Source organism: Lobosporangium transversale, assembly GCF_002105155.1.
Source record: "Lobosporangium transversale strain NRRL 3116 chromosome Unknown BCR41scaffold_57, whole genome shotgun sequence".
Lineage (NCBI taxonomy): Eukaryota > Fungi > Mortierellomycota > Mortierellomycetes > Mortierellales > Mortierellaceae > Lobosporangium > Lobosporangium transversale.
The window spans coordinates 103735-126042 of record NW_019029035.1 but is presented as its reverse complement, the minus strand read 5'-3'; the positions used below and the strand labels follow the sequence as shown (position 1 = coordinate 126042).

Below are 22308 nucleotides of genomic sequence, written 5' to 3'. Positions count from 1 at the left end.
AGACCATTATCGCTATTACCGTAGACTCTAAATAAAAAGAAGAAAGCACATGTCCCGTCATAATTTTATTATTACTATTATTGCTAGCGCTTTCAGTCGTGCTGAATTACGTTGAGCATCCCTCATCCATCTTCTTTCCAGTACTACCACTGGCCTTTATCGAGGTAGTCGTGACAGCCCTCACCGTTGTACTGCTTCCGCGTAATGATGATCGATGTTCATAAGACAATGCGGATATCATAGAGACTCTGTCTTGCATAGGTCTGCTACTATTGCTGTTACCATTACTATTGATATCAAGGCCGCTATTGTTACTTCCGCTATTATGGTGATCAGACATCATCGGTGTAAGCGCGGTCGGCAGGGGAAGCTGTGAGTCATGTTCAATTTCCCTTATTACGCCTGTACCGTCTGCACTCAAAGGTCTTTCTTGAATGGAACGTATTGGCGGTGAATGTTCGTATTGAAACGCTTTTTGCTGTTGCTGTGCCTGTTGTGATTGCGGACGGTGGTGATGGTGATGATGGTGTTGATAGCGCTGTGGTTGGTATTGTGGAGAAGAGCGCCTGTAGGAAGCTTGTCTTCGCTGGTGATCATCTTGGCTCTGGATCTGCGATTGAAGTTCATTGATTTCACGCTGCTGTTCCTGAACTTGGTGTTGTAATGTTTCAATCAAGGTATACATCTTTTTGCGGCCCTCCTTATCACGCAGCCGCTGATCACCCAATCGTATGAGACAGGCCTTCACTTCACAGAATTCTCTCATGATGGTATGATAGAGCGGAGATGAAGGGTCGAGAAACTCATGCCCTTCTCTTTGCCCTATATGAGTAAAGGCTGAGGACGAGGTAACAGATGTGACCATTGGAGTAAGCATGATAGGGCAAGGTGATTCATTTGGAGATGGGTTTTTTACAAATGATTGTTTCTGAGAAGGCTGCCGTTGTGAGCCATAATCTTGCTGCTCGTTGGTGAACGCATTGACGTGTTCTTTCGGGACTATTCTGTGATACTTCAGAGGACGGTGATGATCCGCATTTGATTCCTTGTTCTGTGGCATAGATGCTATCGGTGTTTGTGAGTATGGATGTGATCCCCAGTTATGCTGTGGTCGAATTTCAGGCTCAGACGCTCGAATAGCTGCCCTATGATCTCCTATTACTATAGTAGTGGTATCTTTAGGGCCCTCCTTCAGGTCCATAGCACTACTTGAACTGGGTATTCGACTGGGCCAATTATCGGGAGTATACTCCAACGACAAGGCCGTGGTTGGTTCCAAGGAGCTTGATACCAATGGCAACTGCATCGCTGCCGTGGCAGCTGTTGCCATAGTTTTCTTCATGGGCATAATAAGGCGAGATGACAAATCTGGTAGCGCTAGTGGGCTAGCTATAGGCTCATTTCTATCTTCCTCAAGCTCATCCTCATTTTGCGATGGTTTCCTTTTCTTATTGACCTCAGAGTCTTCAAATGGCCGATCGTCTTGATCATCCGAATAAGACTCGCCAGACGCACTATCCTCGTCATTGGACTGCTCCTCTTCTGCATCGTACTCAAGAGCGCCGCCATGTCCGCCCGTATACATCAGCTGGATGACCTGCTTTATCAATTCATCATTTATCTCTCTCATATTCTCCGGAATATTCCCATTGTACATTTTTTCCCGAAGTTGATACGGCTTAATCATCCTATTAACTCTCCGGACACACTGGCGAGCATGGACCTTCATTCCCAATGCATCTCGGACATCCTCCCAGGCTTTCGCTATCTGCCCGATCTTTTGCGCGAATGGGTTCAATCGAATGACTTCCAACAGTAACTTTCGATCTTCTTCTTCCGATCGATAGCGCTTCCTTTTCTGCATCCGTACTAAGGCTTGGGGCTGGTTCATCATCTTGAGGAGCTGCTCCAGCAACGTTTTCTTAGTCGCGATCTGTTCTTCAGTTCCCACAAGGTATTTGTCTTTTCCAGAGATACTGTCCTGTATAATGTTTTCATACCGGCGAGCGCACGTTCGCGCTGAAATGCCTTGTTCTCGTGCAATTTGTTGCCAGACTTGAGTCGTTCGCCGAATCGGACAGTTGAATGGGTCATGTTTCAAAACACTGGTTAGCAAGCGAATTTGGACATCTATCGAGAGAAGACTTTTATGTGCTGTACGGGCAAAAAGCGCTGTTAAAGGCGGTGCTGATGATGCTCCTGTCTGAGATGATGAAGATGTGATTATCTCAGTCGCTGCACTCGATGATGAGGCGCTTGATAACTCCGTTTCCGCTTTCTGGTCAATGGGCTTAGTTGAGACAAGAGATTGAGCGCCAGTCGCCTCAAGCGTTGCTATTGTAACAAGTGGTCGTTGAGTTGAAAGTGACTGATCAACGATGCTTTCTCGTTGCTGTTCTTGCAATGGACGGTCAGGGAATGGTCTACTGCTGCTGAAATCCTGCTTTTCTAATTTCATGGAAAAATGCTGTGTATTACCACCGTCAACCATTGTGGAGTCAATAGGGTGATTACTCTTGCTTCCAGAGTCGCTTTCCTCGTCAGAATCACGGATGAGGCGTCGCTGAGGCCGCTGGAGATGAGACAGGGGCTGTGGAGGCGAGCGTGCGGAACTGCTGTTACTGTTGCTTGTGCTGGTAGCACCAGTATGGTAAGATACTAACCGATTCATCATAGAACCGGCTTTTTCGGGCGAGGATGTTGGAGGAGCTGACGTTGGCGCCCCCGTTTCCGTCGCAATTCCAGTAGCTGGTAACAGAGCTGATCGTTGTGTAAAAGAATGTGGAGACCGTGAAAAAGAAATAGCTGAAAGAGATGACGATGACGATGACGATGTTGATATTGACAACTCCGCGCAAAGGAGGTGTTTGAATTGGAGGTTGAAGATGGAGAGTGTTGATTGTGTTGTTGCTCTGGCGCGCGATGTGGCTGTTGCGATTGTTGTGATTGTTCTAGGGTACGAGAATGGTTGTTGGAGAAATGATGATGTTGAAAGGCAAGCGAGAAGAAGACAAGTTTATTGTTATGTGTTCCTGAAAGACGAGACGGGAGATGTCATCCTGTCTCGGGTGCTAATTTTGCTGTGGTCGTTACGATATCGGTTCCCGTTAATGCTGCTGTTGATGATGACGTTGTTGTTTTAGTTGTCGATGTTGGCTCAGGTAGGGCTGAGAACTAGTTGGGTGGATGGTGCTGGTTTAGGGCGATCTTTTGTAGGGAGTATGGGCTACAAATCAAGGGGAAGGGAGAAGGGGAAGGCAAAGGCACGAGAGCAGCGCCAAACAGCGACATGGCGCATAGGAAAATAAATTGATGAGATAAATGTCAGATCATGAAGCACAACACATAATGCAAAGAAAATGATTGAAATTATGAAATTATGGAGAATAAAGGAAAAGCTCAACGAGCACCGCCCATATGGATATTAATAATGAAGCTCATCAAAGCTCATTAAGAACGTAACACAATAGGACATTGTTCAAAGTCTATTATGGTGAACAAGAGAACACGAGCACAGTCACCAGAATTGTTTATGCTCGAGATCTGAATTACTTGAGCTTCATTTAATCTGCAATAAACAAAAATTGATCCCCCTCAAAAAATAAATAAATAGATAAAAATACAGTAACCGTTACTAATGCTATAACGGATTACTGCTGTGGCGTGCAACTTAGGCTTTCTGTTGTGAAGATGAAGGGGATGACTAAGCTTTAAATCGTTCCTGCTTCAATGGACAGACAAAACAAAACGAAAACAAAACAAGACAAAAGAAAAAGAAAAAAAAAAGTCTCTATCTTACATGAAGGGCGTGGACGACAAGGTATATGGATGGCTGCGCAGGTGAAGAGGATAGAGACGAAGAGAGCACTATTGGGTATTGTTTTTTGATGTTATTGGTATTGTTGTTGTTGGTGGCAATGGGCAGTTTCGGATAAGGTTGCGATCCTGCAGGCCTGATCTGCAGTCCTTCAGACGTACTACGACAATGATAGCGACAGTGGCGGTAGTAGTGGCGATGGTATTGTTGGATGACGAAAGGTCGAGTGCCAATCGTATTGGTGCAGGTGCACCTCGTATCCTTAGTAGTAATGAGAGCGGATAGGTATAGACAATAAAATAAGAAAAGCGGTGAAAGGAATGGATATGAGAACTGGAAGGAAATGAAGAGGACGAAAGGGACGAAGGGCCTGAGGAAAGAAGAAAAATATGGAGAAGGGGAAGGAGGAGGGGAAGGGAAAGAAGAAAGAAAACAGCCAGTTAATGAACAACCTCTGAGTGAGACACGCTGAAGAGTTAAATTGAATTGATGATGTAGTGACAGACTCAAGAAGACTGCAGCAAAACGGCACAGGTCATACTTGAGCTATTGTCATAAACATTTAAAAGTAGAAATGCTTTTATTGATTTAAAAAGAGTTATGTTATTCTTACCACCATACACATCCTGGCGTAGTTAACAGCGCCTTTAACTTTGTTAACTGTAGCAATGATGATTGTAGTAGCAGCTTGAACGTTAGCATCCACATGGGTTATGGTCAAGCGTGTCTGAATTTGGAGCGCCCCTTGGTACTTGTGCTCGCCGCTAGTTGATCAAGATCATCATTAGCTATATCAGATAGCGTCATTAATGAGCGAGACTAATTTGTCCAAAATATTGCTTCACTCTGCTGTCCCTATTGCTTCTGTCGCTTCTGCTGCTTTTCCTTCTCTTGCTGAACCTTGTCATTTTCAGAATTAGGTTCAGTAGTTGACCCTCTCCACGAAGAGTTAGATGGTGCATTGCCCATCACTATCGGAGTTAGTGAAACTGTGGAGAAAGATCGACCGTCGGTATTTTTGCTCCTGTTTCCGCTTTCATCACTTTCGTTGCTTTCCTTGTTGCCTTTGCCCTTGCTGATACCGTTGTCGCTGAGTGGAGCAACCAAATCCGACTGGCGTTGCTGATTCTGCCAATGTAGTTCTATAGTGCTGTGTGATTTTTGTTGGACCATTGATGGTTTTTTTTTTTATGTTTGTGACAAAGCGTCGGACCTTGATTGTAAATACCACTGCACCAACTCCAAATGTAGGGTCTCCACCGTGCAGCTGAACTTACTCGTCGTCGCCTTTGGGATTCAATAGCATGTAAAAAATAGAAAAGTATATACGAATGCTAATGATATCTTTAAAAGAAAATTGGGTAGACTACCAATGAAATGCTCAATACAGTCTAGATTATTATTGAATACATACAAATAAAAAAAACAAAATAAAAAAATAAAAAAAAAGATCGCAAGATATACTTTCACTCATTATCACTCCGATCAGGAGGGCAAATATGTATGGGTGAGTATATATATATATATCAATATCAATGAAAATGAGCATACGCAACTACACCAGTGAAGCTCCTTGCAGATCTTTTTAAGCAGTTGTCTTGAGATAATTGGTGTCGCTATTTTTGTTTTTGCCTTACTTTAATAAAACCAATTCAATGCTGAAGTAACAGAAGGAATAGTTGACAGGGGAAAGGAGTAACGTGTCTTGAGACAGTGGGATAAAGTGCTATTAGGACAGGGGAAAAAAAATTCGGCTTTGATTAGAGGTCTTATGGCATTTGGTGTTATAGTTGATTTGGAACAGCAAGTAAATACAACGCCATTTAGTGAAAGTAGGATCTACATGTAAAAGGTATTGAGGCCAACTGTAGTTGATTACTCTTTTGACAAAACACGAAAACAAAAAACTCTCTCCATGGCACAACAGTTTTATTTGTATCACCTTTACATGTAATCGCAGCGTTCATCCTCCCCCCGTCCTAACTTGTTGATATCATTACAAAAAAATAATAAAAAAAGAAAATTTGGGACAACAATGCCCCGAGCTCATGGTATCAAGTCGTTGCTATGCTATGCTCAGCATAAAAAAAAAAAAAAATGATCCAATCAAATCGGTCTGTACACAAAAACAGAAAAGAAGATTGGCGTGAAACTCAATCTGACATTTTTACACAGTCTATCCCGATACAGCCAAAACCCCCCTGCAATTCAGAATGAACAGATCTGTATGTCGTTCTCCTCCTTGTCGCTTGTCTTTTTTTTCTGTTTTTAATTGACCATTTTAAGAACAAAAAAGGCATGGGCTTAGCTGTTTGAGCAAAAAGACGACTTCCATTACTCATTTTTACGTTAACGGATAAAATTATCCAAAAAATAAAAAGAAATCACGAAAAATGAATTAGGCTCATCATGGAGCCCCCATATTGATGCAAACCGGTTTCTCGGGTGGATGAAACAATAAAAAATGGGAAAGCTTGAGATGGAAGAGGGGAAAGGGAAAAAAAGGAGGTGGAAGGATAGAAGAAGACGGGGTATAAAACAATCATGTGTGTAGAACCAGAAAATGCTGCGCCAATTTGAAATGCGCATAGCCATTGGTCCAACGCTTTTTTTTTTTTTTTTTTTTTTTTTTTTTTCAAACTGATGTTTAATCTGCATGCAAGGATATGAGAGAAGGGGAGCTGCAGCATATGGATACCTCTCGCCTCTGAATTACTTGAGGCTTTATTCTATAAAACGAGGACGGCTGTCTTTCTGGTATTTTTTTTTTTTTTTTTTTTTTTTTTTTTTTAGATTACTCCAATACATCTAATCTATAATGAATCTACGCGACCGGATGGACCGGGCGTTCTGTATTGAATGCGAGATGTAGGTGTCGAGGAGAAGAGGAAACGAACAAATGATGGACTCAAAGCAGTAACGTTGTAATAAAAAAAAAAAAAAATCGATCAATATGAAAAAGATGATCACTAGGGCAATTCACGTCCTCCGTTATATTTCTCTAATAGACTCTCATTTATGCAGTAGAAATCATTGGCTGGGGCTTTGCTTGGCACGAGCAAGGAAACCCTACTGCGTAGCGCACAGCCAAACTTTTTACAGCTGTATTTTATCACGGCTTTCCAGTTTTTTCAATCTCTCGGCTCAAAGACCCCACCAATACTTGGTGGTAGGCTAGTGGGCACAAAATATGGATATATCGAAACCTGACAAAGCTCATCCTGCACAGTATACAGCGGAGAGTAAGGAAGGAAATAAAAAAAACTCATTCCAAACAGCTCAGATCAAAGTGAAGAAGGCCATTGTTTTCCTGTTCGCCTTCCTTTTTTTTTTTTTTTTTTTTTTTTTTTACAGCACAGACGCGACCTCCGTGAAATCCTGTCACAGTTAGCCTGCATGTTCAGTCACCTGAAAGAAAGTTTGGTCAAAATGGTTATTTTTTTTATTTTTTATTTTGAACCCCTGACAAACAGCTCATGTACGGCATACATAAAGACTATCAATTAAGATGGAAATTTACACTTTTCTTAATGAGGCCAATATGGGTAACTACTGGGGTTTTTGGGCATTACATCCAAAGGAAAAACGTTAGAAAAAGAATTGAAGATGGTCCTTCTCTTCATAGCCATTTCAAAATTTTGTACATTCAAAATGTCAAATTAGAGAGAGATTGACAGGCGTGCACTTCGATCTTTTCATGTTAATTATGGTGATTATTTTGTTCCGATCCCAAATAAAAAAACCTATAACCAAGATATACACCTTGGGTATGGAGTAGATTGTCTGCCATGTTTGGAGATATGCTCTGCTCATTTACTTTTTTGTGCATATTGACGTTGTAAGCTCATTTACAGAGCCGTTTTCTTCAAAGAAAAAAAAAGGAGTTGCCAAATCTACCAAACACCATTTTCTACTTTTTTTTTTTTTTTTTTTTTTTTATTGAATCAGCCATTACCTAGTCCTTTTTCAAGTATCCGAACACGATCCATATGATTTAATTCCCATGATCTCTATCTTTGTCAACAGATCATTTGCCTAGTGTCCATGTCTATTACCGATCATTTATGCTGCTTTTTTTTTTTTTTTTTTTTTTTTTTGGTATAAATTCTTTCTTTCTCTCTCGCTTTTTCTTTTTGTTTATTTGTTCTTGAAGATATTGAGGCGTTCTCCAAAATAAAAAAAGCTTTTTTTTTTTTGTCTATCCTTTTCCTGTCAGTCCTTGTAGTATTCATGCCGGATATCATTTGTGATCAAAAAAGTTGGATCATAAAGTTCCTGTCTGTTGATACTATACGCTCTTTGTTAAGAAATAATAATGGCACATTTGGTGATTCCAAGGATTCCAAAGAGTTTCTTTTTTTTTTTTTTTTTTTTTTCTCTACTTTCACAGAATCAAGCACTTGCCCTTCTTCCCCTTCCTCTCACGATCCTTGGCATTCTCCTTGCGTTGTTGAATCTTACGCATCAGTACTGTATACACCTCATCCACATTCTGTCTAGTCTTGGCTGATGTCTCATAATAGGGGCAACTCCATTCGGCGGCTTTTGTTACAGCATCTTCATAGTTTACTTTACGAAGTTGTGACAAGTCTGCCTTGTTGCCTACAAGGATGAAAGGAACCTAGCCATCAAAGAGAAATAGGAAAGCAACAATTAATAAAAATGATCATTCGTTTCCTTTTTAATATAGGATCCATCCCAGGATGCATGAAAAAAGAGCAAGCTATGAACATTGAAAAGCATAAACAACTTTGTGCATGTCCTTCTCGTTCTTGTTCCAGATTAAGACGACAGACTTGAAGTAAAAATATATTCCAGTGTGTCTGTCTGGTCGCATGCCTTTTTTAGTCTGAAATGCAAAAAATCAATCCAGGATTTTTTTTTTCTTGTTATTTTTTTTACCTTGTCATCATCTAAGACGCGTGAGATCTGATCCTTGAATTCTTGAGTATGCATAAAGGATTCGTATTCACAGAGTGAAAACACACAAATGAACCCTTCCCCTGATCGATAATAATTGTCACGAATCTATTAAGATTTCAAGAGAAAAGTTGGCCCAACGATACAACAATGCAAAAGAGGAAGAGGGGAAAAGAGAACGTCATTGACGGTTTTGGTAGGTCAGTCGATGATGGTCAGTTGAAGGAAAAGGGGAAGTCAATTCTGATAACCCAGAACAGTCACGACACAAAGGTATACCGTCCTTGGGTCGACAAGGGCTTTTGTGGGAGGTTTTTTTTTTTTAAAAAAAAGCCTGTTGCTCTGTAAGCAATCAGACAAATACAAGCAAATTCGACTTTAATGCACCCGCACTAAGAAAAGGCGAAGCAAGCAGGAAAAAAGAAAAAAAGGGTGGACACTGCAAAGCAAAGAAAGAAAACAACATATTCTTTAAGTGATATAAATAAATATATGTATAAATATATAACTTACCGCGGCATACTCTTCCTGTCCAGCCGTGTCCAGAATGTCGATTTGGCAATCATGACCATCAAGCATGACCTTCTTGCGGTAGGAATCGGCCTTTGTGGGATCGTATTCTTCCACAAAGTCACCATACATGTATTGGAGTGTCAAGGCTGATTTGCCCACTCCTCCAGAACCAACCATGATGACCTTGTGCAAAGGCATTTCCTGTTTCGCTTTCTTTCCCATGTTGTTTTTATTGTGTGTATAGTGGATGGGTGAACTGTTGTTGTTACTGTTGTTAATTAAGTGCCAAGGAAGAAAAAGAGAGAGGAGAGAGAGAGAGAGAGAGAGAGAGAAAAAGCGATGTGGTAGTTGCCCTGATGACTCTATTATCTTTAATATTGAAGATAAATTGCTGACACCTTGTTGATAGCTGGAGCGTAAAGAGTACGACAAAGATAATAGAGAGAATAAGTCAGGATGAAAAAGAGATGGGGTCAGAAGTAGAATTAAGTAGAGAAGGAATGAGATGGCTCTTCAGTTAGGATGAATTGATGCTTCGATGGCTGTTGTCGTTACATTGCATGCTCTTGTTCCAAAGCCTGAATAAGGAGAGTTAAAAAAAAAAAAAAAAAAAAAAAGACACCGTTCAACGAACGCTTATGGCTGTCAATGTTGTACCTTCTTAACAAATGAGAGTAAGCAAAAGAAAGAGTGTATATTGAATGATGTGAATGTGAATGTCAAATGGTTTTTTTTTTTAAAGGAAGTCTCTCTGTATTACATCTAAAAAAAAAAGGTACCAGCAGGAAAGTTACTCCCGATCGTTTAAGGGTCAGGAAATAGCCTTTTTGTCACGGAGTTGATGTAGTTTTGCAAATGTAAATGTTATGCATATGATGGAACGAGTCTTTTGAATGCAAATAGTTCAAATAATTCATCTAATCTACTCAGTTTTTCATCATGTACTCTTGATACCCTTGGAAAGAAATCCTTTCAATGCACCGATACACCGAACAACACCCTAAAAAAGATTAGAAGGAATGCAGGAGTGTTTTTTACCTTTTTTCTTCTTTTCTTTAAGACTAAGAGCTTCAAGTTTGACAACAACCTAATGCTAATAAAAAAAAAAAATAAAATAAAATCCTGCATACACATGCAGATTAAACATCAAGGAAAACATGGATATAACCAATAAGACATGAGTGAAAGTTGTTTTAGACTCTAGCGGTTTATTTTTCCCCTTCGTTTTAAATGTCAACCTGTATCGGAATGGCCAGTTGAAATGCCATGAACTATGTTTATACATGGCTACGTTTTTTTTTTTTTTTTTTTTTTTTTTAATTTTTTTGAATGGAATATACAGATATACATAAATGTGTTGGCTCCAACAACAAATTTAAAAACGCGTTCCATGTTATAAAAAAAAAAAAAAATGCTTTCTATATTTACTGTAAATGTATATATAACTTCTACACAATTAACACAATTCTTTTTTTTTTTTTTTTTCTGACCGTTTGTTGTCTCTTACTAGCGATACCACTTGCTCTGAGATTCGCCTAAACACTCGCCCACAGTTACGAGGCGGAACCCCTTCTCCCTGGCAAAATCGATAACCAATGGAACTAACTTCCGAACAGTTGAAGGGATCGTATCATGGTGAATTACAATATGACCCAGTCCCCCTGCATCAGATCTCGCCAGAGCCACATAGTACTCGTTCAGCGATGCGTGGACATTATCTCTATACCGCCAATCGTTCGAATCAATCGACCAGTTGATCACTTTGTAGCCATGCCTGTTGAGATAGTTCATAGATCGCTCATTGACGTTTCCATAAGGTGGTCGCATATGTACTGGTCGAACACCGATTATTTTCTTGAATGATTCGTCAACTTGACAAAAAAAAAAAAAAAAAAAGCCGTCTTGGTTTTAGATATCAAGCTAAATCAAGTCAAATCATTAGCATTGTCTACTACAACCCCAACTACTTACGTCTAACCATCTGATAGTCGATATCTGCCTCCGACAACGTTGTTAAATCCGCATGCGACCAAGTATGAGATCCGATTTGATGACCAGACCTGTAAGCACGTCTCACAATGTCCTCGTGATCTTCGATGTAGGATGCACTGTCCCCATTCATGAAAAGGGTCACCTTCACCCCTTGATCATCCAAATAATCAAGCAGCTCTGATGTGTACAGAAAAGGACCGTCATCAAACGTCAATGCCAGCATATCGGGGTCGATGCATCGACGGATCGGTCCTCCCTCCCAGTTGTTTTTCCTAATGCTTGCGCCCGTTACATTAGCTACATCGGCTTCTTTACGAGGAACCACGGATGCTTGCACTGCAATCGAGACTGCAATCGTTGCTGCTACAATCTTGGAAACGGTGAGTAACATGGGTGTAGTTAATTTTTTTTCCTTTAAGTAGGTAGGATGATAGTGCTGAGGGGGGGGCTGGGCAATGTTTGAGGAAATATTAGAAGTTGGGTTAATAGACAACAGCTGCGACCTTGCTTATTTATACTTGTAGCTTTGCCCGGCAGAATGAATAGTAAAAGTACCCATATTGCATCATGGTCTTTGAACACCATTTCTCTTTTGAACCCAGTAGTACCTAGGGTATCCAATCACTCTGATTGGCATTCAACTCTGTTAAACATATTGACGATTATTTTTGGAATCAATGAGTAAGAAAAGCGATACCTTGCAATATCAAAGACAATAGCATATTGTGTTTCAGATAAAAAGGCGAAACGCCACCAAAAAATAAAAATAAAAAAAAAGTTGACGTAGAATTTGAGCACGTGCTCAATGTTTTTCCTTAAAATTTTTCGGATGAAGAATAAGAGAGTGTGTTTGCTTGGGGCCAAGTTGGCTTCTTTCTCTTTTCTTCATCCTTTAACGTTCACTCTGTTAATCGTAAAAAAGATTTACTCAGTCGACAATGTCTGCCATTAACAAGTCTTCCAAGCCTGGTGTTGAGGAGCAGGTTGATTCCCCTGTCCACCGCATTCGCATCACCTTGACCTCCCGTAACGTCAAGAACCTCGAGAAGGTCTGCTCTGACCTCATCCAGCGTGCCAAGGACAAGAACCTCCGTGTCAAGGGCCCTGTTCGCCTCCCCACCAAGGTTCTTCGCATCACCACTCGCAAGTCTCCTTGCGGTGAGGGTTCCAAGACCTGGGACCGTTATGAGATGAAGATCCACAAGCGTTTGATTGACTTGCACTCCCCTGCTGAGATCGTCAAGCAGCTCACCTCCATCAACCTCGAGTCTGGTGTCGAGTGCGAGGTTACCCTTGCCCTCTAAATACAAAAAAAAAAAAAAAAAAAATCAACAATGAAAAATCCTTCGTATTGGCATCAGTGGGACCAGGATTTTGACAATGGATTCTCATTGGGGACATTGAGGCATGAACTCTTTCATCGGGACATGATTTAATGGCAAACAATAAAAGATGACATTGGAAAGATTTTTTTTTTTTTTTTTTTTTTTATTGCTCCAAATTATTGTCTTTTTTTCACATTCAGGAATCAAAAATGTTCATTTTCATTGAAAAATTCACAGCTCTCGCTACACACCATTCAAATCTCTGTAATGTCTGCATCATTTATTGAGATTTTGTTGTCGTAGTAAGGTCATTGCCTTCCAAGCGTTCTTTTAGAGAGTGTTTTGCTGAACCACGTTCCAAAGGCTTGTTCTGAGTTGGTGAAGGCTTCCATCCAATCTGCACGAAAGATTTATGAAGTTGGATTTAAGTTTAGGCTAGACAAGTTCACAGGGGCTTTGACATTTACAAACAAGATAGACAGAAAAGAGGAAATCAACAACATACCATATACAGAATCTGAAAGGTGGCAGGAATAGTTCCGTCAGGGTTGCCATACATTTCTAGAATGGAAGAAAAGTGACCATAAAAGATTGGTCATATAAATGAGATGAGTAAGGGAAAAGCCCTATTAAGGCCAAAATATTTACGGATCTGTTCAGCACAACAATATCGTCTTGGTTTTACCTTTGTAAATGGCTGCAGCTGCCAACATCGTATCTCTCTTGAGTAAGCCTCTCCTACAGGAACAAACGAATCAGGCGACCCCGCATTTTAATGACCTGAAACAATCTCGGAAAAAATGAAGCCAGCCAGTGAATGTTATGTTACCTGTTAATGACAGCATTGCTCTCACCCATGGCCCTAAGATCCTCCATCAACTCAATGGCACTTGGATAGTTGACGGTCACTTCATCGACATCAACCGTTGTTAGTGTAAATCCAGCTCGGGAGAGTAGAGAGCCTAAATCACGACTGTCGGCCATGGGCGAGATCCTAGGTGAAATACCTCCTTCTCGATCCAATTCTGCCAGCTGTAATGACGTTCTATCACACGACAGAGTGACATCACACATGAGATAGTATCGTAAAAAGTTTTGAATTTGAATATCCTGGATCACTGAAAGCAATGAGTCCATTAAGCGAGGAAAAAAAAAAAAAAAAAAAAAAAAAAGTATTTGATGTCGAATCAATATTTTACCTCAACTCAAAGAGGGTATCGCCACCAAAGAGTCCTGCAATAAATACTCCATCAGGCTTTAAGCTACGTTGAATTTGAATCATGGCACCAGGTAGATCGTTGATCCAATGCATTGATAAGCTGCTAATGACACACTCCAGACTGTTCTCTGGAAATGGTAAATTCTCCTCATCCACAACACGCCTTTCTACTGGGACTATTAAGGGATTATGTCAATATCATGAGATGGGAGATCTTCCATATTTCTTTCAGAAAAAAATATATAAATAAAAGACAATACCTTCATACTCGACTTCCTCATCACGGCTGAGCATCACCTCAGACATGTCACACATAATCAATTTCTTCATCATGTCCGTATCAACATGTTTGGCGATATGTCCACTTCCTGATCCTAGCTCTACGACTTCATTAAATTCCCGTTTAATATCCTAATTCAGTATTGACAACATTTAACCATTCATGAGAAAGGAAAGAAGAGTTCTTTTGAGGCTGAAGAAGAAAGAAAGAAAGAAAAAAATAATAGCTAGGAGTATATGTATATTTCCTCATAAATACATACCAAAAGTCGATCAACTACACGGAATGCAACTTCGTCTTTGACATAGTCAACTTGTCGGCTCAGCTTTACGTTGGAAGCAGCGCGGTTTTTCTGAACCTTCTTTGCCTCACGGTCAAAGACTTGGAAAGTACTCGGAACGGTTTTGCTTCCTACGGGTGGTGGCGGTGCTGTAGAATAGAATCGAGGTCGGACAAGACTGTTGTTTTTGGCTGTGATGCGAGTGAGGAATGATCGGGTGAATGGCACTCCTGCCGAGCCTACTTTGAACATGTGCATTGATTATTTGTCTTTATAAGAGAACATTCACACACATAGACTCTTCTCTAAAGATCACTCTCCAGTGTTGATCTGAAATTCTATTTTTTGGTGTCAAAAAAGGTAATACCCTGAGCAAGCTAGCTTTGCCCGTTCACTCCATTAATGTTAAACATGCTTTCACAAGGTTTTGGTTTGTGAGCATGTGGCTTTGACATCTACAGTTCCCCACTTTTATAAATTTGTATATTTTGCTATTCCTTACAAACAAGTTCGGACATTCATGTACTTTAAAAGATCAGTTTATTCAGGCTTTTTATTTTCTTTTTTACTTTTTTTTTTTTTTTTCCTTCCCGTCGCCATTACTCTCTCGTCCTCTTCCTCATTCTGTACAATCCTAGAAATTACTTCAAAGTTGCTATAATTACCTCTACACCGCTGTAATATATCATAACCTAAAAAAATGACCGAGAAAGAGACTATTGCTATCGGCACCCGCAAGTCAGCCCTGGCCATTGCTCAAACAGTTGAAGTCCAGGCTGCGCTCGAGAAACTCAACTCTTCAAAGACATTCCCCTTGTTGAGAATGAGTACCACGGGCGACAACATCCAAGGTCAGCCCCTATCCTCCATCGGGACGACTGCGCTCTTCACCCGTGAGCTTCAAACCTCATTAGAAAAACATGAGTGTGACTTGCTAGTTCATTCCCTCAAAGATGTTCCTACTCAAGTCAAACCAGGTTTTGTCATTGGTGCAATGATGAGACGTGAGGAACCCAACGATGTCATTGTCATGCGTCCGGGCGAATTTAAGGATCTTAAGGACTTCGGTCCAGGAGATGTCATTGGTACAAGCAGTGTTCGCCGTGCCAGTCAGATCAGGCGTTTGTGCCCAGGCGTCCAAGTCAAAGACGTCGTAAGTAACTTTTTTCTTTTTTGCTCTCAATTTTCTTAATTATATTGCATTGATTGCTTTTTTTTTTTCTCTCGTCGATGAGGATACACCTTATTCAACCAATTGCCCTACTGCTGTGTTTTTTTGATCCCGACTCTTTTATTTTTTCTTATTACTAACTGCATTCTTTGTACTCCTCTTTTATATTCCGACTGGGTATCTTTTTATCGATGATCCTTTTTCTAGCGTGGAAATGTGTAAGTTTCTTATTATGCATGTAGATGAATTAAGATGGCGTACAAAAGTTTAATAACGACACCAACACCATCAATATCAATCACAAAAAAAAAAAAGATAAAAAGCCCAAAGCAAAGTTTTATTTTATTTTGTATTCCGGCAATGGATTTGAGGGTTATACAATGCAAAAGAGCTAGACGCTCTCATCGTTGCACAGCCGAACGTTGATGGGGGACGAGAAAACTAAAAAAAAGGATCCATGTTTTTCCCCTCCTCTTTTATCTCTTTCTTAAAGAAACTGATAAATGAGGATCAAAAATAGAGAGCAATTGCTGATTAACATCGACGGAAGTCGAATTGCCCCTTCTCTCATAATTGCTAACCTTTTTTTTTTTTTTTTTTATTTTTTCTTCGGTGAACATTGATAGGAATACACGCTTGGCCAAGTTGGATGCACCTGATTCGCCTTATACTTGTCTCTTGTTGGCAGCTGCTGGTCTTCAGCGTCTCAACCTTGATCACCGAATCACTGCCAAGTTACCGCCAAGCTCTATGCTCCATGCTGTTGGTCAAGGGTCGATTGCGATCGAATGTAGAGCGAACGATAAAGAGGTCTTGGAGATAATTAAACCTTTGGATCATTTGCCAACTCGTCTGCGCTGTGAAGCTGAACGGAGTGTGATGAAAATCTTGGAAGGTGGATGCTCTGTACCGATTGGAGTGTGGACTGAATATGTATCAACACCACCATCCTTTTCATCATCATCAGAATCGTCAACAGAATCAACAACATCAGAGAAAGAACAGGCACGAGAGAGAGCAAGGGAAAAGGAATTGGGCTCAGAAAATGTGGGTACATTACGTTTGAAAGCATTGGTGTCTTCATTAGATGGAACAGAGGTTGCAGAGGCCGAGGCCGTAGCCGAGGTCAATGGAAACGTAGAGCTGGCGATCGAGCTTGGTCGTAATGTGGCCATGCAACTCTTGGCTAAGGGAGCTGATAAGATCTTGGACAAGGTCCTCCGCGATCGTCATGCTACTTTGGAACCCGCTGGCACGGGCGAAGAGAAAACGATCAAAGGATGGGAGGTATAAAGCAAACGAAAGCAAACCAAATCACAAAAGAAAAAGTATCATGAGATTGAAAGGCTCAATGGCATCTATAGATTGATACACCCAAGTACAAGAAGTAGACAAGATATATATATACATATATATATAAAACAACAAACTCATAGTAAATGCATAATTTAGATACAAACAAGGATTCAAGTAAAAGTAAAAAAAAAAATCTTTTCATTGAGAAAAAAGTCTATCTATTGATTTTTTCACTTTTTTTCTTTTTGTAAGGACATCTTTGCTGTCTAAAATGGGATAGATGATCGAGCGAGACTTTAGAGATGATCTTTTGATCTTTTGCAGCACTTTTTTTTGTACTTTTCATTTCGTACGACAGTGGAAAATCTTTCCCTTCTGGAACAAGAAGTCACGCCAGGAAATTTTGCTCAGCTCAGCCCAGCCCAGCCCAAAAAAGTCAACCAGAAGCCGATGGACTTTTAAAAAAGACTTCATTCAATTGTCATTCTAGTCATTCAGTCGATATCTCTGTCAAACGGCTCTGTCAAATCATCCTGAAGGCCAGGCATATTCATTATCTTTTTTATTTTAATTGACAATGGCTTCATATTAGGCAGCTTTTCAGAGGCCTGTGCGCCAGAGTTTGAAAAGAGAGGAGTACATTCATGTTCGGGTTCTGATCTCATTTATTCATTCACTTTGATTTAGAGTAAGCTTTAAATCATATATGTATATCATATCTTAATCCATCCCTTTTCCCTTCATCTTATTTTTTACTGTATGAGATCGATTTTATAGAAATAATGTTTTTTTTTCCCCTCGATCTTAATTTTTCTCAGGAAATCAAAATAGTGAGTCAAGAGAAAGAACCCAGAGCACTTCAACCGAAGTTGGTTATCTCTTCTACCAACATTTTTATTAAAGAAGGGCCAGCATGTGAAAAACCTGATTCATTTATATTTGTGGCAAACATGATATTGTGAGACATTTTGAGGTCTTGACGAAGTTTCGAACTTGACAATTATATACATAATCTGAATTCTCTTTTTATGATAATTAAAATAAAAAAGTCAAACAAGTGACTATTTATACATCGTACATAATAAAACGAAAGTATTGAGGTCTGCAAATGATATCCTGTAGGTGATCAACCAAGTAAAACTGCAGGCATTTAATTATTTACTTGGAGGCTGTGGCTGCCGAGGATGAGGCAGCAGCTCCTCCGCCAGCACTGGTGCTAGAACTCGTATCCTTTTGTTGATTCAAAAGACTATGATGAGACCCCTGGCCTTGTACAGTTCGCACGCGATTATTAGGATCTTTTTTAGACGCTCTTCTTTCTGGATGATGATAATACACGTCAATAATTCCCTCAACTGCAGAGCCTTGACTTACTGTCTCTGCTAACTCTTCTACATGCGACTCAGCCTGAGAACCTTCAGGAGTACTCTGAGGTGCACGACCTGCTGCAGAGCCCGTTGATGTGCTCGCTGTAGTCCCCGCCGTCGCTATTGTTGCTTTACTCTTTAGATCAGGAGGCAGTTTTGAAAGATCCTCATCCTGTCCACCTCCTACGAGGTTATCGCCCTCATCATAGGATTGAGGCATATCTGACCCTTGGGTAGGCAACATGAAAGGTGGTCGAGCCAGAGCTGCCTCCAGATGTTCATGCATGTGATGTTCATCATCCGAATCTGAGTCTGAGTAATGAGCGCCGATCCTAGACTCTTCGTCCATAAGTGTTTTCTTACTAAGAGTTTCTTTTTTGAGTGGCAGCCAGAGCGTCGGCAAAGGTCCTGATACCGCGGGATCACTGTAGAATCGCATTCCAGAGTTTAATACGCCAGGATATAACGTCATGGGGGGTTGTCTATAATCTGTATACCGATTCGGAACAACTGGATAATCATCTTCTTCAGTCGGCTGCTGCTGAGTACCTTCTGGATTAATGGTAACAGAGGCACTGGCTACTGAGACTTCGTTCCCACTTCCATTTGTTGATGGCTTCACCGGCGTCTTATTATTCTGGTCATTTTGGTTATGTTGGTCCATGTTAATCGAGATATGTCCAGGGCCTTGGGCTGATGATCCCGTAGCTGCCGATGAGGCTTCATGTGCGGAACCCTGAATCTTGGCTACCCTTGAATGAAGCATCTCTAGAGGGATAAACTCCGCAGTCTCTCGATACTTTCTTGAAGTCCATGACCAGAACCAGATGGTTCCAATTGGAAGTGGCGCTAATAGAGACCCCAAGACATACGAATGCTTGAGCATAAGAAGACCAAGCATGGTTGACTGGAAGATGAGCAGACCCACCATAATGCGGTTATACACCATAGGCCAGGTTCGACCGCCGGACTCGTACGCATGGAACAGAACATAAAGTAACTGGTACTTCAATGCGAGATAGCCGAAAGCAAAGAAAACAGCCCCGAATATGAGAATGATAGGTTTGATACATGAATAGATCAGCACAATGACAAAAGCCAGAGTTGAATTCGCATAAACTTCTCCATGCTTGAGACTTGGGGGTGCACGAGCCTCAGCATAATCACGTGGCGTTTTTGAGAAGATACCACGGAAGGTCTGACGAAAAACATCGCCGATTTGCAACAACCGAAGTGGAAATTGACCAATGCCCTTCAAGATGATAAAATTGACAAAGAAGGGCGACACACGAGGTAAGGAGGCAGCCAAAAGAAGTGTGAACTCGCCCAAGTTATGGTAAACTTTGTTGAAAGCCTGGGCCCAGGTTCCAACAATTGTGAAGACAAGGACTACGTTGAAGAGGATAAACGTATAGTACTTGTTGTAGAGTGAACGTGCCATTCCAGAGTGCGATTGAATGCCTTGTCTTATACACAGCACTTCCAAAATATTAGGGACGAGTTCTAGAAAGATGGTTACTCCGAGAGTGGGAAGAAAACCTTGGATCACTGACTTCAAAACAGGGCTGGCCTCAGCAACCTTGGTGACACCGGGAATCAGCTTCTCCAAAGTCTCCAGGTTTAAGAAAGACGAAAAAATACTAATAGGACCTGACCAGAAGAAGATGAGGAAGAAGACAGTCGTGTTGACGACCACTGAGCGGATACCAAGCTCAGTGTGAGGGATTTTTAGGTTGTCCCAGTATACATCACGGGGCTCTGGAGCAAGAATGGTCCTGCATGTGAGTGTTTCCTTTGTATTGACTGTTTGTGCGACGATTTGCTATATTCCGAGGGAGAAAAATAATAACAATAATAATAACAATAAGAAACGTGTAAAGCGTTAATGGTATTCGAAATGGCATTCAAGCCTATCTCTTTTCACAACAGACTAGGTTGAAAGATTTACAGCAGAATGGATTTCTTCAAAGGTCACAAATCCAACACTGGTGGTAGGAAAATCGCGAAACTTGCGTAGTTTTTGTACGGCCTTGTCCAGAGCGGCAAAAGTCTCTCTGCGTTTATCAATCTTGTCTACTTTCTTGCCAAACAAACCCAAAAATCCAAGATGCTCTGTTGGTCGTTTCTTGCCCTTGGGTTGGTTCGCGTCATTGCCATGTTGATCCTCAATCACTGTGGCTGTGCCAGTGGCGTGATCTTCAGTCATGTAGCGATCGTTCTCCGCCATTATCTTGTTTGGATCATAGCCCGGGAAATCAGATGGATTGCCATAATATGAAGTATAGGCTCCCTCCAGCTCCATTAAGGCGTGAGCACGTTGTTCGATCTTACGCTTTAGTAATTCGACATATCGGCATACATATGCGCTCTCAACTTCTCCAGCCCCTAATGATTCGTAAAACGTCGCCAATGCACGATCTTTCTGAAGTTTTGGAGGCAAGCCAATAACCATAACTGTACGATGAGTGATGGAACGGACACGGTCGAGAATATAATCGCGACGGATTATAATATAGCCTTCAAATGTTTGCCAGATCATGTAGAGAGTAATGAGAGAGAAAACCCAAGTGAAGGTAAATTGAGTCATGAGGTATAAAAGAGATGTCCCTTGCACTTTCTGCAACAATGACCACTCGTCAAACCCATCATCAGGATCCGTTGGATCGTGACCGTCCCTAGTCGAAAAATAGTTCACGGGTAAGATGACCAATAGACCCGGGATCATTAAGCAAAAAAATAGCTTCATACTCATATGGTAGAAGCGAAGAAGCTAAAGGATGAGAAGCAGTACGGATAATAACTATTAGCAACAGGTAATCAATCAAATGGTTGTTGTAAAGCTCTAGAGACTATTCGACGATATGCATCAAATGTGTAGAACCCATGGCCAGCCGATTCACCGCATTGGTTCATTATAAACATGACAGTACAGCCACCTTACCATCACAGCGTCAAGACCGACACATTTAAGCACCTCATTTTCAGTGGTGCTTATCAATTTTGGGATCCACCCAAAGAATGTTGGAGGTAAAATAGGGGGTGCGTGTCTAAAGTTGAAATTTCAGGAACAAAAAGAAAAATTAATCCTCCTTCTAGATATTCCTCAGATGTCTCGTCTGATTTGCATGCATTTTTCTGATTGGTTGACAGGGTATAGAGGCGCACATTTATGTTCTATCCCCAGTGCATCCTCTTTTCTTCCCACCCTTTCCTTCAAGAACTTTCTATTTGATTACTTGTCATCTTCCTTTTGTTGTCTTTCACTCCTCTTCTCGCTCATAGAGACAGATGTCATAACTCTCCCACATCCAAAGCAAAAAAAAAAAGTTGATCCATGACTGTTTAATTTTTTTTTACCTGCCGCGAAGCGTTGATCGAGGAGCAAACATTGCGACCCAACGAGTTCGTAGTGTGCAGAAAGTAAGGAGCGCGAAGAGACCCAATGCGATGGAGATAACAAGCTGAGTAACTAAACCAGTTGAATTGGCCGCTTTCTTGCGTGGACCTCCTTTTTTTTTAAATGTTAAATGACAAGAATTTCTCATTCAGACCCTGACTATTTCAAACCTGTAAACTCCTTGCATTTAAAAAATAATGCAACAACAACACCAACGAAAAAAAAAAAAGTGGAGTGCCTATACCTATGTCCATTGGAAATACGTCAAAATCATAGTCGTTTCCTAGGCCTATTGTGGGTTGAGCCCTACGTATGTAGACGAATGTAAGAATAAAAGGTCAGACAAGCTCATGACAAAAAAAAAAAAAAAAAAAAAAAAAAAACTCCATGGCGTTCATGAATTACCAAAAGGGACTTTGAGGTTGGTCCATGACAAGCGACAAACAGAAAAAACTAATGAGGAATTTGTTCCTTTCTTTTTTTGTGGTTCGCTGAGACTAAATGAATGAGTTGGAGATTATGTCAAGGAAAACAAAAAAAAAAAGGTTGAGAAATAACAAACAGGAAGCTTGAAACACAAATACAAAAAGCAAAAAAAAAGAGCTGAATGTTTTTAGAGGTTCCACGAGGGCTTCCGTGGGCTTAGTGCGCAAATTTCCATAACATTTTGCAAAAAAACAAACATCGCCGACCAAGTTTATGATGTGTGCATTAACTATCATCTGCGCTTA

The 22308-nt window shown here is 40.8% G+C and overlaps 7 protein-coding genes across 7 annotated transcripts; 2 read left to right on the top strand and 5 right to left on the bottom strand.

Annotated features, from left to right (window-relative positions):
* Positions 1-2: 2 nt before the first annotated feature.
* On the bottom strand, positions 3-2779 carry BCR41DRAFT_197840 (hypothetical protein). Its single transcript, XM_022019859.1, has one exon. It carries the CDS (start codon positions 2672-2674, stop codon positions 107-109), a length of 2568 nt encoding a protein of 855 aa, XP_021876533.1. The 5' UTR covers positions 2675-2779; the 3' UTR covers positions 3-106.
* A 5410-nt stretch (positions 2780-8189) lies between these two features.
* On the bottom strand, positions 8190-9829 carry BCR41DRAFT_362782 (small GTPase superfamily). The gene is made up of 4 exons (XM_022025780.1): positions 9806-9829; positions 9251-9659; positions 8720-8845; positions 8190-8438 (listed from the first exon to the last, which is right to left on the bottom strand). The coding sequence occupies exons 2-4, from the start codon at positions 9470-9472 to the stop codon at positions 8202-8204; spliced, it is 585 nt and encodes a 194-aa protein (XP_021876532.1). The 5' UTR covers positions 9473-9659; positions 9806-9829; the 3' UTR covers positions 8190-8201.
* Positions 9830-10738: 909 nt separating this feature from the next.
* BCR41DRAFT_342060 (polysaccharide deacetylase) lies at positions 10739-11711 on the bottom strand. Its single transcript, XM_022022272.1, has 2 exons — positions 11222-11711; positions 10739-11121 (listed from the first exon to the last, which is right to left on the bottom strand). Exons 1-2 carry the CDS (start codon positions 11631-11633, stop codon positions 10757-10759), a joined length of 777 nt encoding a protein of 258 aa, XP_021876531.1. The 5' UTR covers positions 11634-11711; the 3' UTR covers positions 10739-10756.
* Positions 11712-12150: 439 nt separating this feature from the next.
* Positions 12151-12556, top strand: BCR41DRAFT_362779 (40S ribosomal protein S20). Its single transcript, XM_022025779.1, has one exon. The coding sequence runs from the start codon at positions 12181-12183 to the stop codon at positions 12544-12546; it is 366 nt and encodes a 121-aa protein (XP_021876530.1). The 5' UTR covers positions 12151-12180; the 3' UTR covers positions 12547-12556.
* Positions 12557-12736: 180 nt separating this feature from the next.
* On the bottom strand, positions 12737-14715 carry BCR41DRAFT_328329 (S-adenosyl-L-methionine-dependent methyltransferase). Its single transcript, XM_022021694.1, has 7 exons — positions 14329-14715; positions 14047-14197; positions 13767-13962; positions 13397-13612; positions 13253-13305; positions 13073-13128; positions 12737-12964 (listed from the first exon to the last, which is right to left on the bottom strand). The coding sequence occupies exons 1-7, from the start codon at positions 14602-14604 to the stop codon at positions 12848-12850; spliced, it is 1065 nt and encodes a 354-aa protein (XP_021876529.1). The 5' UTR covers positions 14605-14715; the 3' UTR covers positions 12737-12847.
* Positions 14716-14932: 217 nt separating this feature from the next.
* On the top strand, positions 14933-16810 carry BCR41DRAFT_342052 (porphobilinogen deaminase, dipyromethane cofactor binding domain-domain-containing protein; the record flags this gene model as incomplete). Its single annotated transcript, XM_022022271.1, has 4 exons — positions 14933-15499; positions 15725-15735; positions 16144-16450; positions 16547-16810. The coding sequence occupies exons 1-4, from the start codon at positions 15047-15049 to the stop codon at positions 16808-16810; spliced, it is 1035 nt and encodes a 344-aa protein (XP_021876528.1). The 5' UTR covers positions 14933-15046.
* Positions 16811-17833: 1023 nt separating this feature from the next.
* BCR41DRAFT_425924 (hypothetical protein) lies at positions 17834-22149 on the bottom strand. Its single transcript, XM_022030650.1, has 6 exons — positions 21983-22149; positions 21822-21883; positions 21538-21688; positions 21122-21227; positions 20129-20950; positions 17834-20002 (listed from the first exon to the last, which is right to left on the bottom strand). The coding sequence occupies exons 1-6, from the start codon at positions 22006-22008 to the stop codon at positions 17972-17974; spliced, it is 3198 nt and encodes a 1065-aa protein (XP_021876527.1). The 5' UTR covers positions 22009-22149; the 3' UTR covers positions 17834-17971.
* Between the last annotated feature and the right edge of the window lie 159 nt (positions 22150-22308).